This window comes from Pristiophorus japonicus, chromosome 11 (genome assembly GCF_044704955.1).
Source record: "Pristiophorus japonicus isolate sPriJap1 chromosome 11, sPriJap1.hap1, whole genome shotgun sequence".
NCBI classification, from domain to species: domain Eukaryota; kingdom Metazoa; phylum Chordata; class Chondrichthyes; family Pristiophoridae; genus Pristiophorus; species Pristiophorus japonicus.
In genome coordinates this window covers 15,217,254-15,239,132 of record NC_091987.1, presented here as the reverse complement: position 1 = coordinate 15,239,132, position 21,879 = coordinate 15,217,254, and the positions used below count along the sequence as shown (strand labels likewise).

Genomic DNA, 21,879 nt, shown 5'->3' with positions numbered 1-21,879 from the left:
TCCTGACTCCTCATTGCTATTTTATCACCTACAAGTCAGGAGTGTAATGGAATATTCTCCACTTGCCCGGATGAGTGCAGCTCCAACATCACTCAAGAAGATCGGCACCATCTAGAACAAAGTAGACTACTTGATAGGCACCACATCCACGACCTTAAACATTCACTCCCTCCACCACCGGTGCACCGTGGTTCACTGCAGAAATTTGCCAAGGCTTCTTCGCCAGCACCTTCCACCTCTACCACAAGGGCAGCAGGCGCAAGGGAACACCATCACCTCCAAGGTCCCCTTCAAGTCATACACCATCAAGACTTGGAAATATATCGCTGTACCTGCATAGCCGCTGGGTCAAAATCCAGGAACTCCCTACCCAACAGCACTGTGGTAGTACCTTCCCCACACGGAGAGCAGAGGTTCAAAGCGGCGGCTCACTAGCATCTTCTAACGGGCGATTAGGAATGGACATATTACTCGGAATAATAAATTTTAAAAAACACGAGGCCTGATATTTGCTGTCTGTTTATTTATTGAATGCAGCTAAAAAATGTATGCCCCAAGGTGGCAGGTACATGGTTTAAATCATAGCTAGAAGCGTTAGAGCAGGATTTATTTTTAGATGCACTGTGATACACCATAAAATGGATTATAAGCAATGGAAGGAACTATAACAAGGCTGGGGCAAGTTACTGGTTACCATGACAGCCACTCATTGTAACAAGCTCCAGTGTTGATGTTGCCATCTTGAAGGAGTTTTGTTGTAGGCCTCAGACCCGGATAGAGTCACATTGTCCACCAGATATCATTCAGTCTACCAGCTATTGCACAAACGTGTGCAGCCAATTTAGTTAAGATTTTTTCTGTGCCAAATTTAGTTAACCAGTTTGAAAATATTTGCGAGCAGCAGATGTCCTTTGTGGCCAGAATCTCTCAATCCAACACGGGGCACTACATCTCCACACTGTCACAGGAAGATGTGTAGATCACATCTACATCAGAGAGCAACATTTCTGTTACTGGACTAATCAGTTCCTTCAAGATGGTGAATATATGACAGTGGGTTCCAATCATTCACCTATCAAATGCAGAGAAAGTGATTACATAACTTTACCGATTTAAGATCTCCGGAAAATGCAGGTTTACCTTTCACTGTCCTTACTGGACTTTTAGCAATATCAAGCTAACAAGGAAAAGCAACACATTCTATGATTTAGGTGCAGCAAGGGGGGCTGGGTCCAAGGAATGGGCTTGTTCAACCGTTACAAGTTGCATTCACGCAGAAAATTGTCAAGATTTCTAATCTTGCAATTATTCTTCCAGCCATACCTGCAAAAGAAAAGTGTTAGACATAAGAGAACATTGGCAATGACTAGAGAGATTCAGCAAACATCCATATTTCTTTAGTGGTATCAGGGGATGGGGGATGCTAAGGGCATTTTCTACCCAAGGTTTGTGCCTCTTCTCCTGAAGGGATTGAACCAGGCTTGGGGTGAAGTTCTGTTGATGCTGGCAGGTCTTCAGCACTTCACTCAAGCAGTCATTCACTGTGGGTGAACCAAGTCAGTGAGTGTGAAGAGTCATTTCACTATGAGTCGATCCCTGCTGATGCTGGGTGTGAGGATTTATTTTTGTTTAAATCCCTTCATGGAATGTGGGCATCACTGGCATTTATTACCCATTCCTAATTGTTCTTGAGAAGGTGGTGGGGAGCTGCCTTCTTGAACCACTGCAGTCCATGAAGTGATGGTACTCCAACCAGTGCTGTTTGGGAGGGAGTTCCATGATTTTGACCCAGCAACGATGAGGGAATGGCAATATACTTCCAAGTCAGGATGGTGTATAACTTGGAGGGGAACTTGTTGGTGGTCGTGTTCCCACGCACCTTGATCTTCTCGGTGGTAGAGGTCACAGGTTCGGGAGGTGCTGTCGAAGAAGCCTTGGCAAGTTGCTGTAGTACAGTTTGTGGTGATGGGGTGCCAATGAATTCCTTTGCTCCATATCCCTTGATAGCCCGACCCAACAATAATCTATCAATCTCAGTCTTGGAGAGAGTTCCAGATTTGCATTACCCTTGTGTGTTAAATATGCTCCCAGATTTCACTCCTGAATGGCCTGGCACTTAATATTATGCCCTCTTGTTCTGGACATCCCACGAGAGGAAAAGGAAAGAAAAAGAAAGACTGCTTTATCTTGAATAGTGTCGACCTTTTGGAGCTGCACTCATCCAGACAAGCAGAGAGTATTCTATCACACTCCTGACTTGTGCCTTGTAGATGGTGGAGTCAGGAGTCACCACTGAATATCGAGCCTCTCATCTCATACAAAGCTCCGCTGCCAGTATTCTATCTCATACCAAGACTTACATTGGCTTTCAGTTCTCAATGCCTCAAATTTAAAATTCTTAGCTTTTTATTTAAATTCTTCCATTTGTACATCCCTTTCTAGCTCTGTAACCTCATCCAGTATTATAACATCATTTTCCACTATTGATGGCCGCAGCTTCTGCCATCTTGGTCCCACATCCGGAATTTTCTCTCCAAACCCACTCTCCTTTCTCCTGCATAAACTTAGTTTATATTCCCGTGAGTCTAAAAGGTTGAGGGATGATTTAATCGAGGGATATAAAATGATACCGGGATTCAGTAGGCTTACAACAGTATTTCCTTGGTTGTTAACCGCTTTGGGACATCTGGTGGTCGTGAAAGGCGCTAGAAAATGCAAGTCTTTCTTTTTCTTTCCTTTTCCTCTCGTGGGATGTCCAGAACAAGAGGGCATAATATTAAGTGCCAGGCCATTCAGGAGTGAAATCTGGGAGCATATTTAACACACAAGGGTAATGCAAATCTGGAACTCTCTCCAAGACTGAGATTGTTAGATTATTGTTGGGTCGGGCTATCAAGGGATATGGAGCAAAGGAATTGAGATGCAGATCAGCCCGGATCTAATTGAGTGGTGGGAAAGACCTGAGAGGCTAAATGGGCCCCAGCTGTTCCTATGTTCCTTTCTCTTTTAAGAAACTCCCTAAAACTCGATGTAATATCTCTGAGCTGACAATCCTTGTTTCCCTCAGCCCTCTGTGAAGCATTTTTGTATGTTAAAGATAGTATAAAGTTGTGCGTGTGATCCCCAATAACCAATCAATAATCCATTGTGATCCACCTTTGGGTATAGCCGAGGTCTTTTTCCCTTCCTACGCCCTTGTTTGGGTCGGGGTGGGGGAACCTCAGTGGTTCCACCTCTGGATGGGTTGGATCCGGCATGCCACTATTTTGTAATTTCGCACCCATCATGCCTCAGAGTCCTCCTGATAGCGATATATTTTTGTTACAAATGGATATGGAGCAAAAGCATGTAAAAATAGTTGAGGTACAGATCAATCTCTGGAGGGGTCAGATGTGGCATGGCCCTATTTTGTAACAATGCCCATTAATGGCAAATCCTAACAGGAGAAGCCTTTTTTATTATTGATAAGAACATAAGATAAGAATTAGGAGCAGGACTCGGTCACTCGGCCTCTCGAGCCTGCTCCGCCATTCAATAAGATCATGGCTGATCTTCGACCTCAACTTCACTTTCCTGCCCGATCCCCATATCCCTTGATTCCCTTGGAGCCCAAAAATCTATTGATTTCAGGCTGTATATATTCAACTACTGAGCATCCACAGTCCTCTGGAGTAGAGAATTCCAAAGATTTACAATCTTCCGAGTGAAGATATTTCTCCTCATCTCAGTGGCCAACCCCTTATCCTGAGACTATGCACCCCTAGTTCTCGACTCTCCAGCCAGGGGAAATAACCTCTCAGCATCTAACCTGTCATTGCCTCTCAGAATCTTATATGTTACAATGAGATTACCTCTCATTATTCTAAACTCCAGAGAGTATGGGCCCAATCCACTCAATCTCTCCTCACAGGACATCCCAGCAATCAATATCTTGCCTTCATGTTTCATTTGTTTTAACTTGAAATTATTGTTCACTTAACCAGTTAAGAACTGAAAACAAGCATGGCAAGCCATTGTGTCACGGTTAGACCTTAAGGCATTGATCAGTGAATGAGCCAATCAAACTAGGCTTCTCTCCAACAGTGTTTGGAGGATGTTTAAAGGTGGCTGATTGTTCTAGTGCATTGTAGCTCTTGCTCTTACAGACAGTTCTCAGAGCAAGGTTGCAGTGTTTGCAGACACCAACATGTAGGGCTCCATTAATTCAAATGGTATTTGAGCACAAACCTAGAGGCAAAAGAGTAAAAAGGTTTTAACATACCAGGCATTCATTCCTTGGGGATCACTCACTACGCTTTTTGCACACTGAATATCATCTGCGATGTTGTCATTGATATAATCTACAAACAAAAATACAATGTGACATTAAAATCAATCCGTTGGATGCCCACCTGCTCCCTCGACCCTAGTCCCATCAAACTGCTGACCACCCAACTTCCTTTTCTGCCTCCCATGTTAGCTGACATTGTTAACATTCTCTCTCATCAGGTACTGTCCCCCTCCCCTTCAAACCTGCCGTCATCACCCCTCTTTTCAAAAAACCCAAGCCTGACCCCTCTGTCCTTGCAAACTACCGCCCCATCTCCAACTTCCCTTTCTGCTCCAAAGTCCTTGAGCGTGTTGTCAGCTCCCAAGTCCGTGCCCATCTTTCCCGGAACTCCATGCTTGAAACCCTCTAACCAGGTTCCTGACCCTGCCACAGTACTGAAATTACTCTTATCAAAGTCACAAATGACATCCTATGTGACTGTGACCACGGTAAACAATCCCTCCATGTCCTTTACGACCTGTCTGCAGCCTTTGAAATGGTTGACCAGACCATTCTCCTCCATAGGCTTTTGACAAGGTCCCACACAAGAGACTGGTGTGTAAAATTAAAGCACATGGTATTGGGGGTAATATACTGACGTGGATAGAGAATTGGTTGGCAAACAGGAAACAGAGTCGGGTAAACGGGTCCTTTTCAGAATGGCAGGCAGTTACTAGTGGGATGCCGCAGAGATCAGTGCTGGGACCCCAGCTATTTGCAATATACATTAATGATTTGGATCAGGGAATTGAGTGTAATATCTCCACGATCGCAGATGACGCTTAGCTGGGTGGCGGTGTGAGCTGTGAGGAGTACGCTAAAAGGCTGCAGGGTGACTTGGACATGTTAGGTGAGTGGGCAAACACGAGGCAGCTGCAGTATAATGTGGATAAATGTGAGGTTATCCACTTTGGTGGCAAAAACACGAAGGCAGAATATTATCTGAATGGTGACAGATTAGGAAAAGGGGAATTGCAACGAGACCTGGGTGTCATGGTTCATCAGTCATTGAAAGTTGGTATGCAGGTACAGCAGGCGGTGAAGAAGGCAAATGGTATGTTGGCCTTCATAGCTAGGGGATTTGAGTATAGGAGCAGGGAAGTCTTGCTGCAGCTATACAGGGCCTGAGTGAGGCCTCACCTGGAATATTGTGTTCAGTTTTGGTCTCCTAATCTGAGGAAGGACGTTCTTGCTATTGAGGGAGTGCAGCGAAGGTTCACCAGACTGATTCCCGGGATGACATATGAGGAGAAACTGGATCGACTGGGCCTTTATTCACTGGAGTTTAGAAGGATGCGGGGATCTCATAGTAACATATACAATTCTGACGGGATTGAACAGGTTATATGCAGGAAGAATGTTAGGGAAGTCCAGAAGCAGGGGACAGAGTCTAAGGGGTAAGCCATTTAGGACTGAGATGAGGAGAAACTTCTTCACTCAGAGAGTTGTTAATCTGTGGAATTCCCTACCGCAGAGAGTTGTTGATGCCAGTTCATTGGATATATTCAAGAGGGAGTTAGATATGGCCCTTAAGGCTAAAGGGATCAAGGGGTATGGAGAGAAAGCAGGAAAGGGATACTGAGGTGAATGATCAGCCAAGATCTTATTGAATGGTGGGGCAGGCTCGAAGGGCTGAATGGCCTACTGCTGCACCTATTTTCTATGTTTCTATGTTTCCATAGCCTCTCCTCCCTTGTCCAGATGTGTAGGTCTGCATTTGCATGGTTCCATTCTTATCTATCCAGTCATAGCCAGAGAATTACCTTCAAAACCTCTCTTGCTGCACTCACATCGTTACCTCTGGAGTCCCCCAAGGATCTATCCTATGTCGCTTCCTATTTATCATCTACATGCTGCCCCTTGGCGACATCATCCGAAAACACAATATCAAGTTCTACATTTACGCTGATGACACCCAGCTCTACCTCACCACACCGCTCTCGATCCTCCACTGTCTCTGATTTGTCACACAGTTTGTACAATATCCAGTTCTGGGTCATAGAATCATTGAATGGTTACAGCACCGAAGGAGGCCTTTGGCCTGTCGAGCCTGTGTCGGCTCTCTGCAAGAGAACTTCAGCTCGTCGCACTCCCATGCCCTTTCCCCGTAACCCTGCATGTTCTTTTCCTTCAGCTACTTTTCCAATTCATTGTTTAAAGCCATAAATGAATCTGCCTTCACCACCCTTTCAGGCAATGAATTCCAAATCCTGACCACTTGCTGTGTAAAAAAGTTTTTCCTCATGTCGCCTTTGGTTCTTCTGCTGATCACCTTAAACCTGTGACCTCTGGTTCACAACTCTTCTGCCAATGGGAAAAGTTTTTCTCCATCTACTGTCTAGACCCCTCAGAATTTTGAAGACCTCTATCAAATCTCTCAACCTTCGCTGTTCTAAGGAGAACAACCCCAGCTTCTCCAGTCTCTCCACGCAGCTGAAGTCCCTCATCCTTGGAACCATTCATGTAAATCTTATCTGCACCCTCTCGAAGGCCTTCACATCCTTCCGAAAGTGCAGTGCCCAGAATTAGACCTAATAATCCAGTTGGGGCTGAACCAGTGTTTTATAAAGATTCATCGTGACTTCATTGCTTTTGTACTCTCTGCCTCTATTAATGAAGCCAAGGATTCCGTAGGCTTTTTTAATCGCTTTCTCAACCGGCCCTGCCACCGTCAACCAATTGTGCACATATACCCCCAGGTCTCTCTGTTCATGCACCCCCTTTAGAATTTTACCCTTTAGTTTACATTGCCTCTCCTTGTTCCTACCAAAATGTGTCACTTTTCTGCATGAAATTTCATCTGCCACGTGTCCGCCCATTCCACCAGCCTGTCTATGTCTTCCTGAAGTCTATCACTCTCCTCCTCACTGTTCACTATACTTCCAAGTTTTGTGTCACCTGCAATTTTGTGCAATGCAATTTTAATCTGTGCCCAGTACACCCACATCTAAATCATTAATATATATCAAGAAGACCAGTGGTCCTAGTACAGAACCCTGAGGAACACCACTCTATATCTTCCTCCAGTCTTAAAAACAACCGTTCACCACTACTCTCTGTTTCCTGTCACTTAGCAAATTTCATTGCTGCCACTGTCCCTTTTATTCCATGGGCTTCAACTTTGCTGGCAAACCTATTATGTGGCACTTTGTCAAACACCTTTTGGAAATCCTTTTACACCACATCAACCGCATTACCCTCATCAACTCTCTCTGTTACCTCATCAAAAAACTCAAATCAAGTTTGTTAAATACGATTTCCCTTTAGCAAATCCATGCTGGCTTTCCTTAACTAATCCATACTTGTCTAAGTGACTGTAAATTTTACCCTTGATCATCATTTCTGAAAGCTTCCCCACGCCAGGGGTTAAACTGAATGGCCTGGAGTAACTGGGTTTATCCTTACACCCCTTTTTGAACAAGAGTGCAACATTTGCACCAGCCCCGAATCCAAGGAGGATTGTGGACAGTACCTCCGCAATTTCCAATTTTACTTCCCTCAGCATCGTAGGATGCATCCCATCTGGTCCTGGTGACTTATATACTTTAAGAACAGCCAGCCTTTCTAGCTCCTCCTCCTTATCAATTTTTAGCCCATCCAGTATCTAAACTACCTCTTCTTTCACGATGACTTTGGCAGCATCTTCTTCCTTGGTAAAGACAGATGCAAAGTACTCATTTAGTACCTCAACCATGCCCTCTGCCTCCATGCATAGGTCTCCATTTTGGTCCCTAATCGGCCCCATTATTACAACCCGTTTACTATTTATATGCGTATAGAAGACTTTTGTATTCCCTTTTATGATAGCTATCAATCTGTTCTCAGTCCCTCTCTTTGCCCCTCTTATTTTCTTTTTCATTTCCCCTCTGAACTTTCTATATTCAGCCTGGTTCTCACTTGTATTCTCAAACTGACATCTGTCATACCCATTCTTTTTCTGCTTCATTTACTCTCTATCTCTTTCGTCATCCAGGGAGCTCTAGCTATAGTTACCCTACATTTCTCCCTCGTGAGAATGTACTCGACTGTACCCAAACCATCTCCTCTTTAAAGGAAGCCCATTGTTCAATTTGTTTTGCCTGCCAATCTTTGATGCCAATTTATCTGGGCCAGATCCATTCTCAACCCACTGAGACTGGCTTTGCTCCAATTAAGTATTTGTACTCTAATTTGCTCCATGTCCTTTTCCATAGCTAGTCAAAACCTTATTACTGTGATTACTGTTCCCTAAATGATCCCCTGCTGACACTTGCTCTACTTGACCCACTTCATTCCCCAGAACCAGATCCAACAATGCCTCCTCCCTCGTTGGGCCGAAACATACTGATCAAGAAAGTTCTCCTGAACACACTTCAGAATTACTTCCCCCTCTCTGCCCGCTACACTATTACCATCCCAGTCTATATGAGGATAGTTGGTCCCTCATTATCACTATTCTATAGTTCTTTCACCTCTCTGTAATTTCCCTGAAAATTTGCTCCTCTATATTCTTCTCACTAGTTGGCGGCCTATATAATGTGCCTCTATTGTTTCTCAACTCTAATCAAATAGATTCTGTCCTTGACCCCTCCAGGACATCCTCTCTCCAGCACTGTAATATTCTCCTTAATCAATACTGCCACCCACCTCCTTTCCTTCCTTCCCTATCTTTCCTGAACAACACATATCCAGGTATATTTAGTACCTAATCTTTCCCTTTTTTGAGTCAAGTCTGTTATCACCATAACCTCATATTCCCATGTGTCTATTTGTGCCTGCAACTCACCAACCTTATTTGCCACTTCGTAGGCCCAGATGATGCACCACTGGATGCAGGAAACATATCTCTTTGAACGTGTAGAGTTTAATTATCTACTCTTCTGTTTCCCACTGAGCATCATAAGTGTCAGCAGTGGCTCAGTGGTAGAACTCTTGCCTCTGAGTCAGAAGGTTCTGAGTTGGAGTCCAACTCCAGGGAGCCCATAATCTAGGAAGAAACTTCAGTACCGTACTAAGGGATTGCGGTTCCTGGTCAATATTTATTCCTCACTCAACAACACTAAAACAGGACATCTGGTCATTATCACATTGCTGTTTGTGGGACCTTGCTGTCCGTAAATTGGTTACCTGAATTTCCTTCATTACTACAGTGACTACACTTCTAAATGTACTTTATTGGCTGTAAAGCGCTATGTGACGCTCTGAGGTTGTGAAAGGCATGATATAAATATGTCTTTCTTTCTTTATTGTGGGAGTACCAACAGCACAAGAACTGCAGCAGTGTAAGGAGAAGGTTCACCATCACATTTTCAGGTCAACAAATGCAGCCTGAGAACAATTAATAAAAAGGATCCTAGGAGAGAATGGAAACTGCCCCTTCGTTTAATGATGTGTTAAATACTCACCATCGCAACTTCTCCTACAGCCATTGCGTGAATTCTGAGTCTGACCATCGTCACACCACCAGTAGCTGTTAATCTGAAAAATCCCGTAGTCTGAAGACACAATCTGTCCAGCTCTACTGTTGCGTCCAATTGCTCTTGTGTTGTAACTGCTTTCATATTGAATCAAACACACCCCTAAAACAAAGAGAAAAAAATATTACACTGTAAATGTGACTCACGTTGCACCTCATGGACAAGCTCCTCAGAGTCAGTCTGGAGCAACTTGGGCTTTGCAACAATTATCTCTCACTTTTCTTTTTCTGGCCCATGTCCCACACACACCTGTGCTGAGGATCCATTCAGTCTCTGCTGGTGCCATTTGCAATTTATAGGTGTAATCTATGCACCCGTGAGTATGCTCACAGGTTGGTGAGCTGTTGAGTTGGCAGTGGCTTAGCTAGTCACATGATCTTCACAAGACTCAATAAAACCCCAGCCAGTTGAGTTCAGGGGATTCACGATGAGGCAGGTGATTGTGAATCTGTGGATGAACTGGTGTGGTGTGATTGTTAAACCGTTTTCTAATGAACCAACTAGTTCTTAAGAATTCATAGCAACACATGGCTATGAATTCTTAAGTAAAAAGTCCATGAAGCAAATGGGCAGTGCTGATAGCTCAGGAAACCACTAGATTTGAGACAAATCCGTTCGTTATAGCGTGATAATGGAAACCAGTGTGGAGCGGAACTTGTATGCTGTGGGAGCTCCTACAAATAGTAGAAATCTGGAATTTTCTCCCCCATAAAGCTGTTGAGGCTGGGAGTCAATTGAGAATTTCAAAACTGAGATTGACGTATTTTTGTTAGGTAAGGTTATCAAAGGTTTGGAACCTAGTCACGTAAATGGAGTTAAGGTCAGCTGTAAACAAATTGAATGCTGGGAACAGGCTCGAGGGACTGAATAGCCTTCTCCTGTTTCTAAAATCTCTCCTAAACCTTTGAAAATGCTCACTGACCTCCTGTATGTTTCTAGCTTCTGTTTTTATTCCAGAATTTAGATACATTACACTGGATAAGCATGATCCAGATCAGGAGAGCAACACACTGAAAATATATCACAAGGTACTCCAGTGTCCCATGGAGCAAGCAGCTATGTGAGGGGAAGAAGTGATAGTGTATAGGAAAGAATGGTGGTGGTTATGTGGTATTAAAGGGTTAGATAGTCTCTTGTGCAGCCCTGAGTGGGGACCCCATTGATCTATTGCCACTAAGGTTAATGATAAAGCACATAACAACAACATGTGATAATGCGAGAAATTCGCTGTAGCCAAGAAATGGGCAATGTTTAGACTAAAAAAGGTTAAGCTGCACCTCCTGAAAATCATCTCGGATGCACGCAAAATTCATGCTCACTCCTCATTAAAATGATTGCAGTCATGATTCTAGTCCAAAAACTCAAGCTCATTGGCCTTACTCTGAAAAGCCACAGACTCAGTCACAGGTGGGACAGATAGTCGTTGAGGGAAGGGGTGGGTGGGACTGGTTTGCCGCATGCTCTTTCCGCTGCCTGCGCTTGATTTCTGCATGCTCTCGGCGTTGAGACTCGAGGTGCTCAGCGCCCTCCCGGATGCTCTTCCTCCACTTAGGGCGGTCTTTGGCCAGGGACTCCCAGGTGTCAGTGGGGATGTCGCACTTCATCAGGGAGGCTTTGAGTGTGTCCTTGTAGCGTTTCCGCTGCCCACCTTTGGCTCGTTTGCCATGAAGGAGCTCCGAGTAGAGCACTTTCTTTGGGAGTCTCGTGTCTGGCATGCGAACTATGTGGCCTGCCCAGCGGAGCTGATCAAGTGTGGTCAGTTCTTCAATGCTGGGGATGTTAGCATGAATGAGGACGCTGATGTTGGTGCGCCTGTCCTCCCAGGGGATTTGTAGGATCTTGCGGAGACATCGTTGGTGATATATCTCCAGCGACTTGAGGTGTCTACTGTACATGGTCCACGTCTCTGAGCCATACAGGAGGGCGGATATTACGACAGCCCTGTAGACCATGAGATTGGTGGCAGTTTTGAGGGCCTGGTCTTCAAACACACTTTTTCTCAGGTGGCCGAAGACTGCCCGATGAAACTCTGGAGGCATTGATTTTAGCGGTGGAGAGAAGGTGGACGAACCTGTAACCACCAACTGGCAAGGGGCCCTTGCCACAAGTCTGCTGCACTATGTGGAGGGAGGTGGCACAGCACGTCACGGGCAGCACTGTGGTCCCCAGGACCCACAGCCAGTGCAGGAAGAAGTTTAACGACTTCACATGGGTCAAGTGTGTGAGTGAAGGCTTCAACAAATGCTACATACCACCGTCTGTACTGCAAGCTTCACACACTATTCAATGCACCACCAGCATTCACCCACCAACAATCTCTACCTTTGGCGTAAAAATAAAATGGGGAAGGTGGCTCAACCATGGCTCACGAGAAATTAGAGATAGTGTTAAATCCAAGGTATGAGAGGAAGCTTGCTGGGAACATAAAAAGTGACTGCAAAAGCTTCTATAGATATGTGAAGAGAAATAGATGAGTGAAAACAAATGTAAGTCCCTTGCAGTCAGAATCAGGTGAATCTATAATGGGGAACAAAGAAATGGCAGAGCAATTGAATACTTTGGTTCTGTCTTCACAAAGGAAGACACAAATAACCTTCCGGAAATACTCGGGGACCAAGGGTCTAGTGAGAAGGAGGAACTGAAGGAAATCCTTATTAGTCAGGAAATTGTGTTAGGGAAATTGATGGGATTGAAGGGTGATAAATCCCCAGGGCCTGATAGTCTGCATCCCAGAGTACTTAAGGAAGTGCCCTAGAAATAGTGGATGCACTGGTGGTCATTTTCCAACATTCTATCGACTCTGGATCAGTTCCTATGGATTGGAGAGTAGCTAATGTAACCCCACTTTTTATAAAAGGAGGAAGAGAGAAAACAGGGAATTATAGACTGGTTAGCTTGACAGCGGTAGTGGGGAGAATGTTGGAATCAAATATTAAAGGTGTAATAGCAGCGCATTTGGAAAGCAGTGACAGGATCGGTCCAAGTCAGCATGGATTTATGTAAGGGAAATCATGCTTGACAAATCTTCTGGAATCTTTTGAGGATGTAACTAGTAGAGTGGACAAGGGAGAACCACTGGATGTGGTGTATTTGGACTTTCCAAAGGCTTTTGACAAGGTCCCACACAAGAGAGTGGTGTGCCAAATTAAAGCACATGGTATTGGGGGTAATGCATTGACGTGGATAGAGAACTGGGGGTTGGCAGACAGGAAGCAAAGAGTAGGAATAAACGGGTCCTTTTCAGAATGGCAGGCAGTGACTACTGGGGTATCGCAAGGTTCAGTGCTGGGACCCCAGCTATTTACAATATACATGAATGATTTAGACGAAGGAATTGAACATAATATCTCCAAGTTTGCAGATGACACAAAGATGGGTGGCAGTGTGAGCTGTGAGGAGGATGCTAAGAGACTGCAGTATGATTTGGACAGGTTAGGTGAGTGGGCAAATGCATGGCAGATGCAGTATAATGTAGATAAATGAGAGGTTATCCACTTTGGTGGCAAAAACAGGAAAGCAGAATATCATCTGAATGATGACAGATTAGGAAAAGGGGAGGTGCAATGAAACCTGGGTGTCATGATAAATCAGTCATTGAAAGTTGGCATATAGGTACAGCAGGCGGTGAAGAGGACAAATGGCATGTTGGCCTTCATAGCGAGATGATTTGAGTATAGGAGCAGGGAGGTCTTGCTGCAATTGTACAGGGCATTGGTGAGGCCACACCTTGAATATGTGTACAGTTTTGGTCTCCTAATCTGAGGAAGGACATTCTTGCTATTGAGGGAGTGCAGCGAAGGTTCACCAGACTGATTCCCGGGATGGCAGGACTGACAGATGAAAAAAGAGTGGATCGACTAGGCTTATATTCACTGAAATTTAGAAGAATGAGAGGGGATCACATGGAAACATATACATTTCTGACGGGATTGGACAGGTTAGATACAGGAAGACTGTTCCCGAAGTTGGGGAAGTCCAGAACCAGGGGTCACAGTCTAAGGATAAGGGGTAGGCCATTTAGGACCGAGATGAGGAGAAACTTCTTCACTCAGAGAATTGTGAACCTGTGGAATTCTCTGCCACAGAAAATTGTTGAGGCCAGGTTGTTCGATATATTCAAAAGGGAGTTAGATGTGGTCCTTATGGCTAAAGGGATCAAGCGGTATGGAGAGAAAGCAGGAATGGGGTACTGAAGTTGCATGTTCAGTCATAATCATATTAAATGGTGGTGCAGGCTTGAAGGGTCGAATGGCCTGCTGCTGCACCTATTTTCTATGTTTCAACACTCACATCTTACACACTGTGATATGGTGTGAGAGCAGGAAGGTATGATGAGGATGTGGTGAGCTATGGAGATCTGGGGTTCCATTCATGCAAATCAGAGTCTGATGAACCAGGCACGGACAGCACGTCTAGAAGACCGATTGTCTGCGTCCTCCCTCCCTCCTGTTCATCTTCATCCTCCTCTCCCTCGTCCTCCTCCTGAGGTGGTCCCGCAATCCCTGGTGGCAAGGGCTGCGCCTCATGATGGCCACATTGTGCAGCATGCAGCAGACTACCACAAAATGTGACACCCACTCAGCCAAGTACTGAAGTGCACCTCCCGAATGGTCAAGGCAGCGGACCGTTGATTCAGTCGGCCTATGGTCTGTTCGATGATATTCTTGGTGCCAGCATGGCTCTCATTATATGAGTGCTGAGCACGAGTGCAGAGGGGAATCATGCGCCAGGTGGAGAGTGGATAGCTCTTGTCTCTGAACAGCCAGCTGCGAGCTTGATGTGGTGGCTGGAAGATTGCTGGCACACTGGTCTGGTGCAGGATGAAGGAATCACAGCTGCTGCCAGGATAGCAGGTATTGACATTGAGGATTTGCTGTGTGCGATCACACACCAACTGCATATAAAGTGAGTGGTAGCCTTTGCGGTTACAGAACATCTCAGGATTGTTATGCAGTGCCCACAAAGCCACATGGGTACAGTCAATGGCGCCCTGCACCATGGGGAAGCCCACTCTCCTGGCAAAGCCACATGTACACTCATTCTGCTTCTATCTGGTGATCGGGAAGCCAATGTAGTCCCTTCTCCTGGTGTAGAGATGCAGCGATGGATGGTGAACTGTGAGATGTTAGCTATGTCTCCTGCTGCAGGCTGGAAGGATCTGCTGGCAAAGAAATTGAGGGCCACGATGACCTTGACAGCCACTGGGACAGCTATTGTCGCCCTAGTCTGAGGCTGGAGGTCTGCTTGCAGGAGATGGCAGAGTTTTGTGACCACCTCCTTGGTGCAGCGAAGCCTCTTAACTGAAGGTAGAAGTGATGTTGGAAGACCCTAGCGGGGTAAGGCTTCCTGTTGAGAGCCCTGATGACTCTCATCCTGTCTTTCTCACTGCCTCTGCTCTCTCTGCTGTAGAACATGGAGGGCGAGGTTGATCGCCAGTGCAGCCTCCATGGCTTTTAGCAAGTGTTGTAATTTGAAGCGTGTCTTTTATGGACGTGCTTATTTGTACTGCAAAAATGGCCACCATGCTCCACCCTTTGTCTATGATTGGTCCCCTTGGAGGATAAGCCACACCATGAAGTTTCACAGGAATGTGTACCTGGAACCGTCCATCCCAAGGTCTCACTGACTTTGCAAATTGTAACTCGATCCACTTTGACTTCCTGAAGTGACAGAGGACAGAGCTACCCAGAAGACAGCAAGGACCAGACAAAGTGCTTTACCCCAGTCCAAGTGCATGCCACCCCTAGCTGAATTGCCTTACCCCAGTCCAAGTGCAAGCCTCCCCCAGCCGAAGTGCCTTACCCCAGCGCAAGTGCATGCCTCTCACCCTCGCCCACTATAGATCGGGCAGGCATTGTGTACGGATTGTTAACAGGTTTATTGGGTATGAAGTGAATCGTGACAGTGTCGTGATTTCTGGATATCATCCACTCCAACAATGTCCCTTGTAGGGGGTTGAAAGAACATGATCCGTCTTCCTTGAGTTCCCTCTCTCCACTCCGATCCCCCCCGCCAGCCGTCTCTCTCTTCCCCAATCTATCTCGCTCTCTTTCTCTCCCACCCTCCCCAGCCTCTCTCACTCTCCCCCAGCCTCTCTACTTACAGCCATTCTCTCTTTCTCTCCCCCAGTCTCTCTCTACACCCCCTAAGTCTCTCTCTACACCCCCCCCTCCCAAGTCTCTCTCACCCTCTCCCCCAATCTCTCACTCTCTCCCACCCAGTCCCTCTTCCCCACCGGCCCCACAACCCAGCCTGTCTCTCTCTCCCCGCCAGGCTCCCCCTCTCTCCCTGTCTCTCTCTGCTCCAAGGCCACCGCTCGGTCCCCCGAGGGGGTCGGGGTCGGAGCGGGGGAGTCGAGAGTCAGGGGGTGGGAGGTGGGGAAGAGAGAGTCGGCGGGGGGTGGAGGGGAGGAAGAATGTCAGGGGGTGGGGGAGGGAAGAGAGTTGGGGCCTAGTGAGTCCTCGGTAATCAGTGGCAGTCCTCGGGAATCAGCGGCAGAAGAGAGTCGGTGGGGCAGGTAGGTTGGGGGGGAAGAGAGTCGGGGCCTCAGCGGAGTCTCGGGCCTCAGGTCCTGCTTCTCGGCACCACGTGGAGGGAATGATTCGGGGCCGGGAGAGGACGGCAGGAGAGGATCTTGACAGGGGGCGGGGCTTGTTGCATGTCTTTCAAAGAAAGTGCAGTACGGGCATGTGGGGGCGGGGCTGGACAGACACCTGTCTGTCAAAAAAAGTGCAGTACAAATAGTTACTACCATTTCTTTACTGGCTCGAACAATCCCTGTTACCAAATAATCTTGAAATAACTAAAGAAAACTCTTGCAGTTGCAGGAAATAAAACACAGCCACTCAAAAGCAAAACCCTGTCAGACACGATGGATTGGTGATGATCCCTTTTACTAGCTTCGCTGCAGCCAGCTTCCTGCTGCTGCATGCCACCTCAACCTATTGTTGCTTTCTTCGGCCAAAGTGAAGTTGGGAAATCGGACATCAAGTGAGCGCTGCACACACACTGATGTCACGATCTCCGCGATTGCGACGTGTCCGCCGATCGAGTTTAGCGGCACGCTACCGGCAGGGAGGATATGGTTGGAACTGCCGTCAGCTGGCGGGAGGGCACTGAACAACATTGTCGTGGCGCTAACATGTGGCGCTAAACACACAAATTTCTCTCCTAGTGTCTTTAACATAGGAAAGGTATTCACACTTCACAGAGACGTCAGGAAAAACACCGACGTAAAGAAGGTGAGATTAGGAAGGGTAGCCAAAAGCTGTTGTCAGGAAGTTGGCTTTGAAGAAGGGTGTTAAAGGATGGGGGTGAAGATGTGGGGAGGGAATTCCAGAGCATAGAGAGGAGGCAGCAGAAGGCATGGCTGCCATTGGTGAGGTAAAGGGAGGAGAGGATACAAAGTAGGCTGGAGTCAGAAGAAAGAGCGGATTATAGAGCTGGAGGAGATTGCAGAGATAAAGAGCGGCGAGGCCATGGAGAGATTTAAACATAATGATGAGAATTTAAAATTTGAGATACAGGGAGACAACAAAATAACAGAATGGTGGAGAAACATAGAAACATAGAAATTAAGTGCAGGAGCAGGCCATTCGGCCCTTCGAGCCTGCACCGCCATTCAATAAGATCATGGCTGATCATTCAACCTCAGTACCCCTTTCCTGCTTTCTCTCCATACCCCTTAATGCCTTTGGCCGTAAGGACCATATCTAACTCCCTTTTGAATGTATCGAACAAACTGGCCTCAACAACTTTCTGCGGTAGAGAATTCCACAGGTTAACCACTCTCTGAGTGAAGAGGTTTCTCCTCATCGTGATGCTAAATGGCTGACCCTTTATTCTTAGACTCTGACCCCTGGTTCCGGAACTCTCCAGCAACAGAAACATTCTTCCTGACTCTAACCTGTCCAATCCCGTCAGAATTTTATATGTTACTGTGAGATCCCCTCTCATTCTTCTAAACTCCAGTGGATACAAGCCCAGTTGATCCAGTCTCTCCTCATATGTCAGTCCTGCCATAAGAACATAAGAATATAAGAATTAGGAACAGGAGTAGGCCATCTAGCCCCTCGAGCCTGCTCCGCCATTCAATAAGATCATGGCTGATCTGGCCGTGGACTCAGCTCCACTTACCCGCCCGCTCCCCGTAACCCTTAATTCACTTATTGGTTAAAAATCTATCTATCTGTGACTTGAATACATTCAATGAGCTAGCATAACCTGCTTCCTTGGGCAGAGAATTCCACAGATTCACAACCCTCTGGGAGAAGAAATTCCTTCTCAACTCGGTTTTAAATTGGCTCCCCCGTATTTTGAGGCTGTGCCCCCTAGTGCTAGTCTCCCCGACCAGTGGAAACAACCTCTCCGCCTCTATCTTGTCTATCCCTTTCATTATTTTAAATGTTTCTATAAGATCACCCCTCATCCTTCTGAACTCCAACGAGTAAAGACCCAGTCTACTCAATCTATCATCATAAGGTAACCCCCTCATCTCCGGAATCAGCCTAGTGAATCGTCTCTGTACCCCCTCCAAAGCTAGTATATCCTTCCTTAAGTAAGGTGATCAAAACTACATGCAGTACTCCAGGTGCGGCCCTATACAGTTGCAGCAGGACCTCCCTGCTTTTGTACTCCATCCCTCTCGCAATGAAGGCCAATATTACATTCGCCTTCCTGATTAACTGCTGCACCTGCAAACTAACTTTTTGGGATTCATGCACAAGGACCCCCAGGTCCCTCTGCACCTCAGCATGTTGTAATTTCTCCCCATTCAAATAATATTCCCTTTTGCTGTTTTTTTTCCCAAGGTGGATGACCTCACACTTTCCGACATTGTATTCCATCTGCCAAATCTTAGCCCATTCGCTTAACCTATCCAAATCTCTTTGCAGCCTCTCTGTGTCCTCTACACAACCCGCTTTCCCACTAATCTTTGTGTCATCTGCAAATTTTATTACACTTCACTCTGTCCCCTCTTCCAGATCATCTATGCATATTGTAAACAGTTGTGGTCCCAGCACCGATCCCTGTGGCACACCACTAACCACCGATTTCCAACCCGAAAAGGACCCATTTATCCCGACTCTCTGCTTTCTGTTAGCCAGCCAATTCTCGATTCATGCTAATACATTTCTTCTGACTCCGCGTACCTCTATCTTCTGCAGTAACCTTTTATGTGGCACCTTATCGAATGCCTTTTGGAAATCTAAATACACCACATCCATCAGTACACCTCGATTCACCATGCTCGTTATATCCTCAAAGAATTCCAGTAAATTAGTTAAACATGATTTCCCCTTCATGAATCCATGCTGCGTCTGCTTGATTGCATTATTCCTATCTAGATGTCCCGCTATTTCTTCCTTAATGATAGTTTCAAGCATTTTCCCCACTACAGCTGTTAAACTAACCGGCCTATAGTTACCTGCCTTTTGTCTGCCCCCTTTTTTAAATACAGGCGTTACATCCGCTGGTATCTCCCCAGAGTCCAGAGAATTTTGGTAGATTATAACGAATGCATCTGCTATAACCTCCGCCATCTCTTTTAATACCCTGGGATGCATTTCATCAGGACTAGGGGACTTGTCTACCTTGAGTCCCATTAGCCTGTCCAGCACTACCCCCCCAGTGATAGTGATTGTCTCAAGGTCCTCCCTTCCCACATTCCTGTGACCAGCAATTTTTGGCATGGTTTTTGTGTCTTCCACTGTGAAGCCCGAAGCAAAATAATTGCTTAAAGTCTCAGCCATTTCCACATTTCCCATTATTAAATCCCGCTTCTCATCTTCTAAGGGACCAACATTTACTTTAGTCACTCTTTTCCGTTTTATATATCGGTTAAAGCTTTTACTATGTGTTTTTTTGTTTTGCGCAAGTTTACCTTCGTAATCTATCTTTCCTTTCTTTATTGCTTTTTTAGTCATTCTTTGCTGTTGTTTAAAATTTTCCCAATCTTCTAGTTTCCCACGAACCTTGGCCACCTTATACACATTGGTCTTTGATTTGATACTCTCCTTTATTTCCTTGTTTATCCACGGCTGGTTATCCCTTCTCTTACCACCCTTCTTTTTCATTGGAATATATTTTTGTTGTGCACTGTGAAAGAGCTCCTTAAAAGTCCTCCACTGTTCCTCAATTGTGCCACCGTTTAGTCTGTGTTTCCAGTCTACTTTAGCCAACTCTGCCCTCATCCCACTGTCGTCCCCTTTGTTTAAGCATAGTACGCTCGTTTCTGACACAACTTCCTCACCCTCAATCTGTATTACAAATTCAACCATACCGTGATCACTCATTCCGAGAGGATCTTTTATGAGGAGATTGTTTATTTTTCCTGTCTCGTTACACAGGACCAGAGCTAAGATAGCTTGCTCCCTTGTAGGTTCTGTAACATACTGTTCTAAGAAACAATCCCGTACGCATTCTATGAATTCCTCCTCCAGGCTACCCCGTGCGATTTGATTTGACCAATCGATATGTAGGTTCAAATCCCCCATGACTACTGCCATTCCTTTTTCACATGCCTCCATTATTCCCTTGATTATTACCCGCCCCACCGTGAAGTTATTGTTTTGGGGCCTATAAACTACGCCCACCAGTGACTTTTTCCCTGTACTATTTCTAATCTCCACCCACAAAGAGTCAACATTTTGTTCATTAGAGCCAATATTGTCTCTCACAACTGCCCCGATATCATCCTGGGAATCAGTCTGGTGAACCTTTGCTGTACTCCCTCAACAGCAAGAATGTCCTTCCTCAGATTAGGAGACGAAAACTGAACACAATATTCCAAGTGTGGCCTCACCAAGGCTCTGTACAACTGCAGTAAAACCTCCCTGCTCCTATACTCAAATCCTTTAGCTATGAAGGTTCTAGGAAGGAAGACTGAGCAACTTGAAGTCCTGGCTAAAGCTAGAACCAACCACAAGAAGGTTGGGCTTGCAAAGTGAGATGGAGGAGTTCGTTCTTTGATTAAAAATCAGGACATCCAGGGTAATTATCTCAAGACAACGCCTGATGTTATGTTCTGAGCCAGTTCACAGAGAAGTAGATTAGACATATTAAAGAGAGGCTTTACAGATGATGTAGAAGGAAGGCTTCAACATATCTAAGTTATTTGCAGTTTCTAGTGCGTGAGTAAACTCTACATCCAGAATGGGCAGTTTTCCCGCTAGATGTTTGCACCTTCTAGCAAGAGATCACTGGCATTATTGGCAGGTACCCTGCTTGCTCTATTTCTCCCTCCTTAGCTCGTGGGTGCTGAGGATAATTATAGTGCGCCATCCTTGTGCTGAAACTAGGACCGGCTGGTCAGTGTGTCTCAGCTCACACCAAGCAGTGAGCATAACAAGTAAAACCACTGAGAGAATCTACAAATGGTGCACTTCACACTGAATATAATGGAAAGGAATCAGTACAAAAGGCCAGCATGGTTAGAGTCTGGTGAGGTGAGGACATTCAGCTGCAATCTACTAGTGCAGAGAAGATGAAACTCACAATTTGCCAGACTGTAGCCATGAAATCCGTCCAATCCATTGTTACGTAAGACACGGGCAAGCTCGCATTTCTCATAGACATAAGGACTTGCGACTGCCAGCAGGGCACTGAGAATGAAAAAGGTCTTCATTTTGTTGGTAATCACACAAGGTGCAGCTCTAATCTGGAAATATCCCTCAGGTTTCTCCTGAAATAAAATTCTGGAACAAAAAAAGAGAAATCGATTTTGTAAGATTGCACCAAGGTGACTAACCTTTTCTTACCCTCCCTCGATCTTTTCATTGGGAACTGCTGGTGTGACGTCGGCCGTCTCAAGTTCTCTGCTCCCCTCGCTCACTTCTCTCAGATCCAATAGTTACCTTGTCATTAAACCGTCTGACAAAGGTGGCGCTGTTGTTGTTTGTCAAACCATTATCTACCTGCGGAGGGTGAACGGCAACTCTCCGACACCTCCTTCTACCTCCCCCGGACCATAACCACCCAAGGTCCGAAGGCCAGTGTAAAAAGAAGTCGCAGGACCTTGGTCAAACAGTTAGTGTAAGTAATATTTTCATTATTTCATTGGAATTGCAATTGTAAATGTGACCATCTGTGTCCCAACCTGCAGAAAAACACCCT

At 45.7% G+C, this 21,879-nt stretch overlaps 1 protein-coding gene across 2 annotated transcripts in view; it reads right to left on the bottom strand.

The window, feature by feature from the left end:
• Positions 1-508: 508 nt before the first annotated feature.
• The window catches only part of LOC139275694 (lysozyme C, milk isozyme-like), a 32,357-nt gene continuing 10,986 nt past the window's right edge, over positions 509-21,879 (bottom strand). For both annotated transcript variants that reach the window (XM_070892870.1, XM_070892869.1), the window contains exons 2-5: positions 21,262-21,461; positions 9,694-9,867; positions 4,262-4,340; positions 509-1,323 (exon numbers count right to left, since the gene is read on the bottom strand). In XM_070892870.1, coding sequence (XP_070748971.1) covers positions 1,257-1,323; positions 4,262-4,340; positions 9,694-9,867; positions 21,262-21,391 — 450 coding nt within the window. In that variant the 5' untranslated portion in view covers positions 21,392-21,461 and the 3' untranslated portion in view covers positions 509-1,256. The remainder of the gene's footprint in view (positions 1,324-4,261; positions 4,341-9,693; positions 9,868-21,261; positions 21,462-21,879) is intronic.